At 45.3% G+C, this 15,011-nt stretch overlaps 1 protein-coding gene across 1 annotated transcript in view; it reads left to right on the top strand.

Moving 5' to 3' along the window:
* LOC146859794 (catalase) overlaps positions 1-15,011 on the top strand; it is a 408,907-nt gene that overhangs the window by 195,449 nt on the left and 198,447 nt on the right. Inside the window, exon 8 of the mRNA XM_085643517.1 lies at positions 8,694-8,846. Within this exon, the coding sequence (XP_085499643.1) occupies positions 8,694-8,846 (153 nt within the window). The remainder of the gene's footprint in view (positions 1-8,693; positions 8,847-15,011) is intronic.

The raw sequence follows: 15,011 nt of genomic DNA, 5'->3' as shown, positions 1-15,011 counted from the left end.
TATATATATATTTTTTTTTTTCTTTTTTTTTTTTTACAATAAGCTACCTATGTATATAGTTATAGATTGACTGTATCCTGTAATATGGACTGTCTCGTTTAAAATGTTTTTTTTTTTTTAAGGTTTTTCACCTTTCTTTTTACTGTCACGCACAAAATGGCGGCCGACACTTCCTGATTTCGACCGATTCGAATATTGACTGACATGTAACCACCAATCAGAATTACGCTCGCGCACGTTATGGTGCGTGCACGGTGCGCGCTTAAAGATATTTATGTGCTTTTAAATGCAATTTTCTCAGGAACTACTGAACAGATTGACACCATATATGCAAAAGGCACATGCCTGACCGGAGGACTACCTCTTTGCCAAATTTCAAGTAATTCTGTTCAGCCGTTCGGGCTCTACCTTCGACTACAGGTCCTATGGGAAAATGCATGGGGAAAACGCGTTATGGGTCCCCCTTTTTTCTCAGCCCCCGCTTGACGAATCACCCCGAGACTTTCAGGGTAGGAGCTGAGCGGAGCGCCCCATTAGTTATTAGTTTTGAAAATTTCGCGAGGATTCGTCAACTGGCGCCAAAGTTATTCAAAATAGAATTTTCAGATTTCCTATGGAAACACGGTCCTAACTATAACTATCTACTGGCGACCGCCAGTAGATAATAAATAAATAAATAAATATATATATATATATCCCAAACATGCAGCGGTGTCCAGCTGGTTATTGACCTAAGCGAGATGGAGCTTTTGTGTTTTCTGCAGTAAAGGACAAAAACAGCTCTGCCGAAACCGCTGATAGACACGAGAAACCTACTAAGGTAATTGAAATTTAATATGTGGAACTATGCAGCCGTGATTATGAAAGACTTACCTTTGTAAAAAGAACTCTAAATACCAGAATGCAATGAGCGGACACACCCAGGTGGTGAGATTGAACAACTGTTATTTAAGAGTTGCGGTAGACTGCCGTTCTACATTTGGCCAAGACACCTGTGATCAAGGGCGCAAGACGCCCGAAGCGCGTAAGGATTTGTAACTCTTGGCAGATAAATTCTGTGCGTTGGCTGTTTGGGAGCAGAGCTGCCTTGCGGAAATAAAGTAACACATAGTGTTTGGCTCTCCAAAGTCTGGTGCTTCTTTGTTTGAGATTATATATATATATATATATATTATTTTTTTTCGAGGCATATGAGCTGCAGATTATATACTGTGCATAGCTCGCCATCTGGTGTTGGGCCCGGATGTTTGCAGTTTGTTTTTCCTCTTGGAAAGTCTTTGGAAGTTTTGAGTTCGGTGACTCCTCCCTTGGTTCGTATTGCGCATGGGCTTCGGCTCCATCCTCAGATTGTTTTTTTCCGCCATCGGGCTCGGATGTAATACTTCGCGCTCCGGTTCCGAACTTTCCAGTTCAACGATTGACGCAAAATCCTCGCTCATCGAGATCCTTCAGACAATAAATACTCTTAATCTCCTTCTCTTCGGCACTTCTTCGATTCCGGTCGTCGACGGCGGCCTTCGGGCCTATTCCGGCTCCGGTCTTGGCTGATGGAAACAACTCCTTTAAGAAGTGCCCCCGATGTGGGTCCAAGTTTCCCCACACCGATCTCCACGAGGTGTGCAACCTCTGCCTCTCCCCTGAACACGAGGCTCGAGACTGTCCCGCCTGCAAGTCTTTTCGCTCTAAAACGACTATTCGAGATCGACTGGCTATACGCAACATGGCGCTCTCCTCGACCTCCGCTCCAGTCGACATCTTCGGGGACGACGTCGAAGCTCCGGGACAGCAGAACATCGAGGAAGAGGACGACGACCTCGTCAGTGCTTCCGAGACAGACGACTCCGATGTGGAGGACATCACCCCGGCGTAGAGGGTCGTGAGTACAATACCCCCTCCCACGCCGATACCCAAAAAGGCTTCGGTCACACCTTCGCCTTCGGGCCTAGGTAAGACCAAGGATACTGCTTCTCACACCCCACCTTCGGGCCCAGTAAAGAAGCCTATTAAGCCTTCCGGCAGCTCGGGCTCGAGCCAGCCTACCATCGGTACCGAAAAACACCCTTCGGCACCGAAGAAAAGATCGGCCTCCATCTCCACACCGAACCCAGTACCAAAGCCTTCGGTGTCGAAACCTGCCCTGCCGGTGCCGTCCAAACATCACAAGGCCCTCGGCACCGAAACTCCCATGCCGAAGCCTTCTTCGGCGCCGACCAAAAGATCGGAGGTCCCAAAGAAGCACGGCTTGGACAAGCCTAAAAAGCCGTCGGCCCCGAAAACTTCTGCGCCGACCGAGCAACCAGTGTCGCAAGAACTTTTTACACCGGATCCTCTCCAAAAGACTCTCACCAAGGATCCAAAAACTGGACATTTGACATTGTCTACCAAAAAGAGACACTTGGACAAACCAGCTCCACCTCCACCTCCTAAGAGGAAGGACACAGCTACCTCTCCTTTCAGAGCGCCTTCCCCTCCTCCTCCACCTCCTCCACCCTCTCCACCCCCGCCTCATCGTTCCCCAAGCTTGTCTCCTGTCCCAGACGACTTAGGAGACCCATTTTATGATCCAGCAGATATGCCACAGGATCCCACCCCTACTGGATCTCCAGACCCATGGGACGACTAAAATAATCCGGACATCCCAGATGTCCCACAGGATAACCTTTACCCATCTAGGCCATCCCCACCTGAAGATTCCTTGGGTTTTCACCACCTATTACAAAGGGCGGAACACTACCACGGGGTGGAGTTACACACTGACGCAGTAGAGGAGGATTTTCTCCTAGACACCTTTGACGACGCGCATAGGTCTACTGCCATCCTACCTATGTTAAAAGGGGTGATTAAACATGCACCGGAGGTCTTTAAAGACCCAATCAGACCCCCGTATAGAGAAGAAATACAAAGCCGCCCCCACAGACCCTGCATATATTAAAGGCCCTGCACCTTTGGATTCCCTAGTGGTGTCTACAGCTAGGAAACGCTCCAATTCTCAGGCGTCAGGCGAAGCACCACCACCTGACAGAGTCCAAGCTCCTAGACGCGTCAGGGAGGCGCACCGCGTCACAAGCCGCCAACATATGGCGTATCGCCAACACGCAAGCGCTATTGGCCAGATACGACAGGGCACATTACGTTGAGTTAGAGACAATCCTGCACCATCTCCCTGACAAATATAAGAACAGGGCCAATGAACTGATCCAAGAGGGAAAACTAATAACTAATACCTCTATTCGCTGTGCCCTAGATGCAGCAGATATATCCTCCAGGGCCATAAACACCAGTGTCCTTCTACGTCGCCATGCCTGCCTCAGAGTTTCAGGTTTTAAACCTGAGGTACAAGCCTCTATATTAAATCACCCATTCGACCAAGATCATGTCAAGAATTCCTGTCATGCGAGGGGAGGAAAACGGTAACCAGCGAAAACGGACTACATCTCCCAGGATGCTTAGCGGTTGAGAGGTTATGTAAACAGGAGAGCTGTTACATAACTCAAGGAAAACACGCCCTTATGTAAACAGGAGAGCTGTTACATAACTCAAGGAAAACACGCCCTTATGTAAACAGGAGAGCTGTTACATAACTCAAGGAAAACACGCCCTATAAAGGGAGGAACCGGGAGGTACAACGCTGTCGGATATTGTGTTTACACCGACGTACCTGCTTAGTGAAGAGCAGTGTTCCGGAGTGGTGCTCCAGTAAGGCAAGAACGGAGGTAGGTCGAGTCGTTACTCCCTGGGCCGTGTCTTGCCCCATCGTCACCTGTGAAGGACCCGGAAGCTCTACCGGATGACCATTGAGCTTCGCTTTTTGACTCGGCTGAGTCAAAGCGCAGTGGCGCTTTTGCTGGTTGGAGTCGTAACTCCCAGCCCGACCAGAGATACAGGGACTGCCAGCTGTAACGCACACCAGGAGGTGTTTGCCGCGTTACAGACTCGGAAGTCCACAGGATCGATCGAGCGGCTGCTCTCGGTTCAGTCTTCTTTGCTTGTGATTGGGGTATCGGTGACGCATCACCAGGAGGTGACTCCGCGTCCCGGTGCAGTCTGAGGAAGAGGTTGAGCGGCTGCTCCCTTCAGGTAGAGACCCCGGCTGGGTGTTTCCCTGACTCCTCGATTCTCCCCAACACTCTTCGTGCCCCTCACAGCCTACCGATTGGCATTGTCGGCCATTTCATTTCTGCCCTCTGTTGGCATACGCCGGGATCGGCGTATATGCAGAGGACGGTTAGGACCATCCGTGCTGTGGGCTGGAAACGTACTTAGCCTGGAGGATTCCAGTGACTATAACCTTTGTTTATTCCTTGTATTATTTTTGCCTTCATTAAAATAACTAAACCTTCACAAGTGGTTGCGTTCTCATTATCGTGTCTGTTAAACGATCCTGAGACGTTCAGGGCGTTACAGATCATCTATTTGGCCCAAAAGTCGACGAAGCCCTCAAAGATGAAAAAAGATACTGACACGTCGAAATCCATGGGAGCCCTACAGTCACACACTCCTAGGCGCTCCTTTCGCCGCTCTTCCTTTCGATGCACGGGCAGAGGCTACTCCTCGGATACTGCATCCACGTCCTACAAATCCCCTCCTCAATCTACCTTCACAAAGGGTTATCAAAGAGGCGGATACAGAGGAAATAATAACAAGGGCAGAGGCAAGACAAATACCGCCCGCTCTGCCACACCTAATACCCAATGACTTTCCCCCACTCCCTCTAGACCATTCCCCTCCGGTCGGGGGCAGAATACAACATTTCCTTCACGTCTGGGAGACAATCACCTCGGACAGATGGGTGACATAAATTTCAGGGTATTGCTTAGAACTAACATCTACCCCCCCAAACATTCCACCCAGGCACCGCCCTATGTCTCACGAACATACTGCACTGCTAAAACAGGAGGTGAGCTCCCTCCTGCAAAAGGAGCCATAGAGCAGGTCCCCATAAATCAGCAAAATTTAGGGGTCTACTCCCTGTACTTTCTGATTCCAAAGACAGACGAGACTCTACGACCTATCCTAGATCTCAGAACTCTAAACACTTGCATACATTCGGACCGTTTTCACATGGTAACCCTTCAACAGGTTATCCCACTTGTTTCCCAGAACGATTTTCTCACCACTCTGGACTTGAAAGACGGATGCTTTCATATCCCAGTACACCGGTCTCACAGAAAGTACCTCAGATTTGTGGTGGACGGGCAACATTGCCAGTTCAAGGTGCTTCCGTTCGGGGTAACAGCACCAAGGGTTTTCACCAAGTGCCTAGCAGTAGTGGCTGCACACCTCAGAAGACAGCACATTCACGTCTTCCCGTATCTGGATGACTGGCTAATAAAAGCCATGTCCTACGATCAATGTGTGCAACACACCGCCGCTACAGTCCAACTACTCTATCAGCTAGGTTTCACGGTGAACCATCAAAAATCCCACCTGGTACCGTCACACACCAAACAATACCTCGGTGCAACCATAGACACCTCAAAAGCCATAGCCTATCCCAATCCTGCCAGGATAGCAAATATACAGGCTCTGAGTCACAAATTCATATCTCAACACACTCTCCCAGCAAGAGTGTTTATGCAACTGATAGGGATGATGGCCTCTTGCATCTTCATAGTGCCCCATGCAAGACTATAAATGCGTCCACTCCAGGAGTGCTTAGCGTGCAAGTGGAACCAGGCCCAGGGACAACCGGCAGATCTGGTGTTGGTACACGGTCGCACCCATCGCTCTCTGCAGTTGTGGAGCACCACAAACCTTTCCAGAGGTCGACCGTTCCTGGACCCGGTCCCACAAATAATCCTAACAGCAGACGCATCGCTCTCCGGCTGGGGAGCTCATCTGTTACATCTCGCAGCACAGGGCACATGGACGCCACAACAGAAGTTACTCCACATCAACCATCTGTAGTTACTTGCAATCTCCTCGCCCTAAAATCCTTCCAGACGCGGATTTCAGGCAAGGCAGTCCTCATTCGCACAGACAACATGACTGCCATGTACTACATTCAAAAGCAAGGGGGCACACACTCTCCACAGCTTTCTCAGTTAGCTCCGAGCATATGGAGATGGGCAATTCCACAAAAAATCTTTCTCATGGCCCAACACGTCCCAGGAGTCCAAAACACCGTAGCAGATCTGCTCAGCAGACAGACGCAGCAGATCCACGAGTGGGATCTTCACCCACAGGTTCTTCACCCGTTCTTTCAGAAGTGGGGACATCCACACATAGACCTATTCGCCACCCACGAAAACAAAAAATGCCCAAGCTTCGCCGCCAGATAGCCACACCCATTGTCCAAAGGCAATGCGATATGGATGAACTGGTCAAACAAATTTGCATACGCTTTTCCACCTCTCCCACTAATTCCATTAGTAGTGCGAAAGCTACAACAGCATTCCCTAACACTGAACCTAGTAGCTCCAACATCGGCCAGACAACCGTGGTACACCACACTGCTGGAACTCTCAGTAGTACCACACCAAAAGCTACACCTCTCACCATGCCTCCTAACCCAGAACCATGGAGCGATCAGGCACCCGGACCCAGCTCAGCTCAACCTTGCGATCTGGCTCCTGAGGTCCTAGAATTCGGATACCTTAACCTTCCCCCTGATTGCATGAATATTATCAGGGAAGCTAGACGCCCTACTACTAGGGCATGCTATGCGGCAAAGTGGAAAAGATTTGTTGTTTACTGCCACAACAACACAATCAATCCTTTAAATGTGTTCATACAGCACATCATATGTTATTTACTCCACCTACAAATGTGTAACCTAGCATATACTTCCATTAGGTTACACCTCGCTGCCATTGCTGCTTACTTACAGAACAGGCAACACCTATCACTTTTCAGAGTGCCTGCCATCAAAGCCTTCATGGAAGGCCTCAAAAGAGCAATTCCACCCAGAGTACCACCCTCACCTGTCTGGAATTTGAATATAGGTCTCACACGGTTAATGGGACCCCCTTTCGAACCATTACATAAATGTGAGCTGCAATTTCTCACATGGAAAACAGCATTTCTAGTGGCCATTACTTCCCTCAGAAGGGTTAGTGAAATACAAGCACTCACTATACAGGAACCTTTTCTCCAAATGCATCAGAACAAGGATGTACTCCGCACCAACCCAAAATTTCTACCCAAAGTCATTTCTCCATTCCATCTAAACCAGTCGGTAGAATTACCAGTCTTTTTCTCACAACCTCAAACCGTTGCGGAAAGAGTGTTACACACACTGGATGTTAAAAGGGCTCTACTTTACTACATCCAACATACACAACCTTTCAGGAAAACCAAACAGCTATTTGTCTCCGTCTCTCCACCACATAAAGGCAACCCTATTTCTAAATCGGGACTAGCTAGGTGGATTGTAAAATGCATACAGATTTGCTACCACAAAGCAAAGCGAACGCTATCGGTTCCCCCTAAAGCCCACTCTACAAGAAAGATAGGGGCTTCTATGGCTTTTCTAGGAAATATACCACTAGATGACATATGCAAAGCAGCCACGTGGTCAACAGCGCACACTTTTACAAAACATTACTGTGTAGATGTGCAAACCAAGCAACAAGCTAGTGTGGGCCAGGCTGTACTAAAAACACTGTTCCAAACAACTGCAACGGATACCAGTGGTTGCCGCTAGGGTTGGGTACTGCTATATAATCTATGCACAGTGTATAATCTGCAGCTCATATACCTCGAACGGAATATGCTACTTACCAGTATGCATCTGTTCTTGGCATGTAGAGCTGCAGATCTATACACACCCACCCGCCTCCCCGGCTACCTGTATCCGTTCCAGTCTCATCTTATTTAGTTACAACACACATGGGTTTCTTTACTGTTTCCACTACGCTCCATCTTTCCCTGCTGGCGAAAAACAATCTGAGGATGGAGCCGAAGCCCATGCGCAATACGAACCAAGGGAGGAGTCACTGAACTCGTGACTTCCAAAGACTTTCCAAGAGGAAAAACAAACTGCAAACATCCGGGCCCAACACCAGATGGCGAGCTATGCACAGTGTATAGATCTGCAGCTCTACATGCCAAGAACAGATGCATACTGGTAAGTAGCATATTCCATATATATATATTATGTCTTATTCCATTTGACTTTTCTTCTTCAGTATCGGACAAGGACTACATTAGGGATCAATTCAGCATAGCATCACTCATTGCTCTCTTCCACACAAATCTTAATGGTGGCAATGTCCTATTTTTACATATTATCTTTATGGTCTGCTGCTTAGTCCTGCTGGATTGATTAGAATAATGTGATATGCATAGTCCGGGACTATTGTGTTGGTACTTCCCTTTGGTTCGGAACTGCATGCCATATTCTCGTAAATGCTTTCAGTGTTGGTTTGATATTAGTTAGTGGTTGTAATTTAATACATTGAAAACTATGAAGCAAATTAAATGCTCTGTCCTCTCAGAAGTACTTGTTGATATCACTTGAATTTAATTATTTGTTTTTAATATTAAGTTGTTGAGCAGTTAACCTATAAATGACATACACAATATAAATCCTCTTGCTTAACAGTGAAACAGAATTTATGCTGTCTCTTTTAATTTGACAATGAGCTATGGATCTACACATAACTGTCTTGGTGGTAGCGCATATTAATGATTTATCATTATATACATGTGTTTCAATCACAAACTAAAACTTTTCTTTCTACATTATATAGGTTTGGTCCCACAAACATTATCCTCTCATCCCAGTAGGAAAATTGGTCTTGAACAGAAACCCCGTCAACTATTTTGCAGAAGTGGAACAGTTGGCGTTTGACCCTAGTAACATGCCCCCGGGCATTGAACCCAGCCCGGACAAAATGCTGCAGGTTAGTAGATGTCTCTTGTGTCTTTTACAGATTTATTTGTAAATGATCTGGATATCCTGTACGCAGAGTTAATTAATTTACATTTGATGGGAGTGCTCCATTTTATCTATTAGATTTTATGTTACTTTGAAGTCTGTTTCATTATACTGCAAGGTATGTTAGTGTATAGGACAGAGATTCAAATATATATATATATATATATATATAATATTTACCTACTGGAGGTCGCCAGTAGGTAGTTATAGTTAGGACCTATTATGCATAGGAAATCCGCAACATTCTATTTGGAATAACTTTGGCGCCAGTTGACAAATCTTCGCAAAATTTTCAAAACTCGTGGCCCGCTCCGGTCCGCTCCTATCCTAAAAGTCTCGGGGCGATTCGTCAAGTGGGGGCCGAAAAAAAAAAAAAAGGGGGTCCCAAAACGTGTTTTCCCCATCCAATTTTCCATAGGAACCTTTAGTCGCAGCTACAGCCCGAACTGCTGAACGGAATTGCACCAAATTTGGCGAAAAGGTAGCCCTTGGTTCAGAGTCGTGCCTTTTGGTTAAATGGTGTAAATCCGTTCAGTAGTTCATGAGAAAATCAAAAGAAAAAACACACATATATCTGGGCGGAGCCTAACCACACATCTCATCGTGAAATCTGATTGGCTGTCAGCACTTCATCCAAGAAGTGTTGGCAGCCATCTTGGGATCAATGTACATGATCGCACCTCATTAAAAAGCATTGCAGTTAATAGAAGGTTTTAAGACTTTAGTTGCATTATAAATCGTTTGTTGATGGCACCATACTCACTTTAGGAATTGTGGTGTGTTCTAAGGTGATTTTACCATGTAAAAAAGCCTTCTGCTGGGATATCATGCATCATGTTTAAGAGAAAATTATTTTCTTATTTTCTCATGCTTTTCCCACAGAGGTTTGGAAGGTGATCTATAAGCTAAACAGAGAGCATATTTTCTGTAAATTCACATTATCTTTCTCAGTCATGTGAGAATGAAGTCTGACATTCTCAGTAAAACATGTACATCCAACAAGGGCAGAGACTGTCAGTTGATCCCTTTGTGTTTCACTGCAGCTTCCCAGAGTGTTCCAAAGAACAACTAGAGCGCTAACAGTCCTACTTATGACAAACGTATGGCACACCTGAAGCCATTGTGATTGGAATAAAGTGGTAACTCTTAAAACAATTAATTAAAAAAGGAACACAATGAGGGGGTTCATTTTGTCATAGAAGTATGATTAGTGCTGCAGAAAGAAAAATTAGGGCACATTTTGAGTGACTTCTCCTCCAATCCTCTTCTATTTCATTAAAAAATTCTGACCTGCAGACTGAAACATGCACTTTCAATACCAGCAGCAGACTTCCCTGGTGAGCAGTAGCTTTACTACAGTGATCTAATGAGCAACTAGAGTGCTAACATTCTGAATTTATGGCAAATGTGTGACACATCTGAATGCCTTCTTGATGGAACCAAAGTAAACAAGCATTGAAAATGCAATAGGTCTTGCCCTCGTTTAAGTTAAAGCAATTCTGTGGCTTTTTAGGTTTGTTGTTATTAGTGTTCTTCAAACTTTTATGTACATAACGTGCATATGTATATGTATGCATGCATTTATATTTGTATTTATATAGATGTGCAGAATATATATATAAATATATATATAATGTGTGCATATCTATATATATATATATATATATATATATATATAATGTGTGTGTGTGTGCATATATATATATGTGTGTGCATATATATGCGTGTGTGTGTGTGTGTGTGTGTGTGTGTGTGTGTGTGTGTGTGTATATATATATATATATATATATATATATATATATATATATATATCAAAACACAAGGTGCCCGGAGAAGAGGAAGCCCACAACAGGTAGGTTTAGCCAAAATTCTTTACTTGGAGGGAACAACAAGGAAACAAAGTTCGCCAGCACAGGAGTGTCGTCCAAGCCGCCTGACGCGTTTCGTGGTATTCACTTCTTCAGAGGCGATGGATTGGTTGAACGTGAGGCAAATCAAATTTCAGGCATTTAAATGTCAATTTCGTGCTCCGCCTCCGTGGGCGTGGTCACAGTTCGTGGCATGATGGTAGTTGCAGTGCCTTATATTTCTACAGTGAGCTGACGTTGCCCCGCATTAAAATTATCAAATGAAGCCAACAGTGGGGGGTGCCGCAAACCAAATGCCCTCGTTGACGCTGAGTGTCTCCAAGCAAAAGGCACCTGTCCCATGAACAACGGTGTCGATTGGCGTCGCTGCAGGGGTGCAGAAACACCAGTGCTTCCTCCGCGGCTCAGGCGAGAGCGCTAAACATCAAAACACAAGGTGCCCGGAGAGAAGGGCATGGGACAGGTGTCTTTTGCTTGGAGACACTCAGCGTCAACGAGGGCATTTGGTTTGCGGCACCCCCCACTGTTGGCTTTATTTGATAATTTTAATGCGGGGCAACGTCAGCTCACTGTAGAAATATAAGGCACTGCAACTACCATCATGCCACGAACTGTGACCACGCCCACGACGGAGGTGGAGCACGAAATTGACAATTAAATGCCTGAAATTTGATTTGCCTCACGTTCAACCAATCCATCGCCTCTGAAGAAGTGAATACCACGAAACGCGTCAGGCGGCTTGGACGACACTCCTGTGCTGGCGAACTTTGTTTCCTTGTTGTTCCCTCCAAGTAAAGAATTTTGGCTAAACCTACCTGTTGTGGGCTTCCTTCTCTCCGGGCACCTTGTGTGTGTGTGTGTGTATCTATCTATCTATCTATCTATCTCTATTTCAGGGGTGTTATAGTTAGCTGGACTTTTCACTTGTACTAAACCATTGAAATTCCCCCGTTATAGTTAGTTCAGCTAACTATAACTCGCGCGCCCGCAATGCACTGCTGATGACGTCACATATTGCATCACTCATGACATGGTCAGTGACATTATTCATGACATCACTGATGACATCTCAAATGACATCACTGATGACATCATCCAGTGACTGTGTTTTTCTGAAAATTAAATATGTTTTATATATGTATATCTCAAGGTCGATGGAAGAATAAATGGGTATATAAGTGTCTAAATGGATTTGTTTTTGAAAAATTGATTGTGTAACTGACTGATTAAGTGTATCATAGTGAATACATGGCTTAGTGAGTAATGTTTAAATATGTAAATATCTGTATCAGTCTCTCACTTTGTGTAAGTGGCTGCATGGGTTGGTGAGTAGCTACATGGGTGTCTATATAGGTTATTAGTTGGTTTTTTGAGTATCAGTCTGAGTGTCTGCATGGTTCGGTGGGGGGTATTACGTAGTGCAGAGGTGCATGAATGAGTGACTCACTGTTTGTATGTGTTGAAGACAGCATGTGTGCAGGACTGTATGGGTGGATGTGTGTGTGTATGGGTGTGTTAGTGAGTGAATGACTGTCTCAATAGTGTCTTTATGAGTAACTACATATGTTTTAAACTAGTATATATGACTATTGGTGTATATAAGTGAGTATATGTGAGAGTAAGAGATTGAAAGAGTTCCTGTATGAATAAGTATGTGTTTCTATAAGTGATTGTTTAAAAGACTAAGTATGTGTAATTTTCCGTAGAAGTAAGTGTGGTGTTGTGTGTATAACTGTATATGCAAGTAAATGTATGTTTGATTCTTTATTAGCATGAGTGACTGTGTGTGAGTAACTCTATGGATGAGTGGCATTGTGTAACAGGATGTATAGGTGTATGAGTACATATGATGAGTGAGTACATGTATGAATGACTGTATAGGACTGTTGGTGAATGAGTGGACGTGCATGTGGATCTTAGAATTACTGAAGAGGTTGTTGTAACTGGTATTGGTATGTCCATTGTTTTGAAAATTTTAGTCTCTATTTTTGAATGTGTGTATCAAAGGTTATATTCGGGTGAGAGGAGGTCTGCCACTCTATCACAAGGGTGATGTCATTTGAGATGTCATCAGTGATGTCATGAGTGATGTCACTGACCATGTCATGAGTGATGTAATATGTGACGTCATCAGCAGTGCATTGCGGGCGCGCGAGTTATAGTTAGCTGCACTAACTATAACGGGGGAATTTCAATGGTTTTGTACAAGTGAAAAGTCCAGCTAACTATAACACCCCTGAAACCTATGGTTTTTTCAGTGAATTTCTGAGGTTTTTTAAATGCTAATTCCTAACTATAACGTGCCTGAAACCTATGGTTTTTTCTGTGAATTTCAAAGGTTTTTTAAATGCTAATTTCTAACTATGCCTACAGAGATAGGACATGTGAAGAAAGAAGAAAAAATGCACAGAGAATAAAAAGAAGTGCAGAAAGAAGCAACAGAAGTCCTCAAAGACGAAGAAAAGTGCAGGAAGAAGGATAACGTGCAGAAAGAACAAAATACTGAGGGTCCCTGAGGGCCAACTAGCCCAACAGGCATCTCCAGTATGCGCCAGGGAGCTGCGCTGCAGACAGGTGTTCTGAGGCCAAGCCCCTTTTTACACCTCTCTGCAACGCAGCTCTGTGGCGCTTACTGGAGGTACCTAGTGGTCTAGTTTGAACCTAGGGACCCTTAGGATTCAAGAGGACTTAATCTCAACTTAGAACAGCCACAGGGCGCGTTTACACAGTGGTGAAGGGAGGGGACGGGGCCTGAGGTGACGTGTGCAAACACGCACTATGGCACGTTTTAAATTGGGGATATAATTTCCCTTCAATACTGTAAATGTAATGTAATGTAAATTGATACTTGTATAGCGCACTACTCACCCGCAAGGGTCTCAAGGCACTTGTACGAATACCGCTGTGGAACCCATCCTGGCTTTCCCTGTGAGGCGTCCACTCCTGGGCACCCCCAAGGTGGAGGCCAGGCATCCTTAGCGTTGTGGGGGCCGTTGTGGAGATTAAGCAAGCTATTGCCCAGAGTTGCAGAGTGGGACTCCATGATTGGAATAGCACAGAGGCGAGCATTATCAGGTCCGTGGAATTTTTGAGCCCAAGACCCGCCGAGGCGGGGAATTGAACCCTGGTCCCGGTCTAGACCTCTGCATCAGGGTCAGCCGCTCTAATCATTGAGCCACACTTCTCCACTGCTGTGTTACACCCACCATTGCCTGCTGAGTGCCACACACCTCTGTGTTGTATTCTATGACACTCTCTAGCCCATGTGCACTGTAACACCACCACCCCGTGAATATGTCATGCCACACTTGTCTTCGCACGGGTTATATTGCCCCATCTAACGTGCCTTCCTCGATGCCTATGTTATAACGCACAGTGCTATGCCATATATATTACAATCTGGGATCCATATCTTTGTCACAGTGCATATGCAACGTTACACTCCCCAGCACATATTTTATATTAAAACTTTAGAGACTAGCTAGGTTACACAACACTACCCTGTGCATATTACACTCCAAGGCGCATATTGCATAGCACGCGCTAGTGCCTGTGCTATCTCGCTCTCTCCAATGAATCTGTCATTGCGCACAATGTATTGCATATTATATTTCACGCCCGGTTCATCTTATATCACACTTTTTGGTGCATAGTTTATACCATACACTATATCTAGTTTTCATTTTCAATCGTGCTCTCAGGACTATGTTCTATATAACACTGTGTTCACCTACCCTTTTCACGGGCATTACATTTTGCGAAAGGGGGTGGAGGGTCAGAGGGTGTTTCTGCCAAGTGAGCCCGGAGTCACAGTCACAAACGTCCTCTTCTTCCTAAATAAAAGTGAGATTATGCTGCATACTTGTTCATATTTTAAGTATTTCGCACAGACACACGTTTTAAAAACAAAGTTCTTAATACCCGCCTTCTCTGAACAGTTAGCTTGCTGCCCCATCCCCCTCCTACCTATCCTCTGTTGTGTGAATCCATGGACTAGCCTCCTCCCTCCTGCCATGCATGGTCTGATGTGCTGCCACTGCCCTCAATTTAGTATGATGTACCAGTCCACTCCTCCTGCCCTCCATTGCCCAATTATATGCCCCATCATTGACCTCCTGCTTAAACTCTGTGCTTAGCTTGCTGCCCCTATTCTCCTTCCCCCTGCCCTCCGATGTCTTTGTGCATGCCCCTGCTCCATCATTTATGCCCACCATGTTCCATGGACCTGCCACTCCTATCTACTCTGAGTGTTCTGTTGAGCT

Source organism: Triturus cristatus, chromosome 3_1, assembly GCF_964204655.1.
Source record: "Triturus cristatus chromosome 3_1, aTriCri1.1, whole genome shotgun sequence".
Classification (NCBI taxonomy): domain Eukaryota; kingdom Metazoa; phylum Chordata; class Amphibia; order Caudata; family Salamandridae; genus Triturus; species Triturus cristatus.
This window is presented reverse-complemented; position numbering and strand designations above follow the sequence as displayed.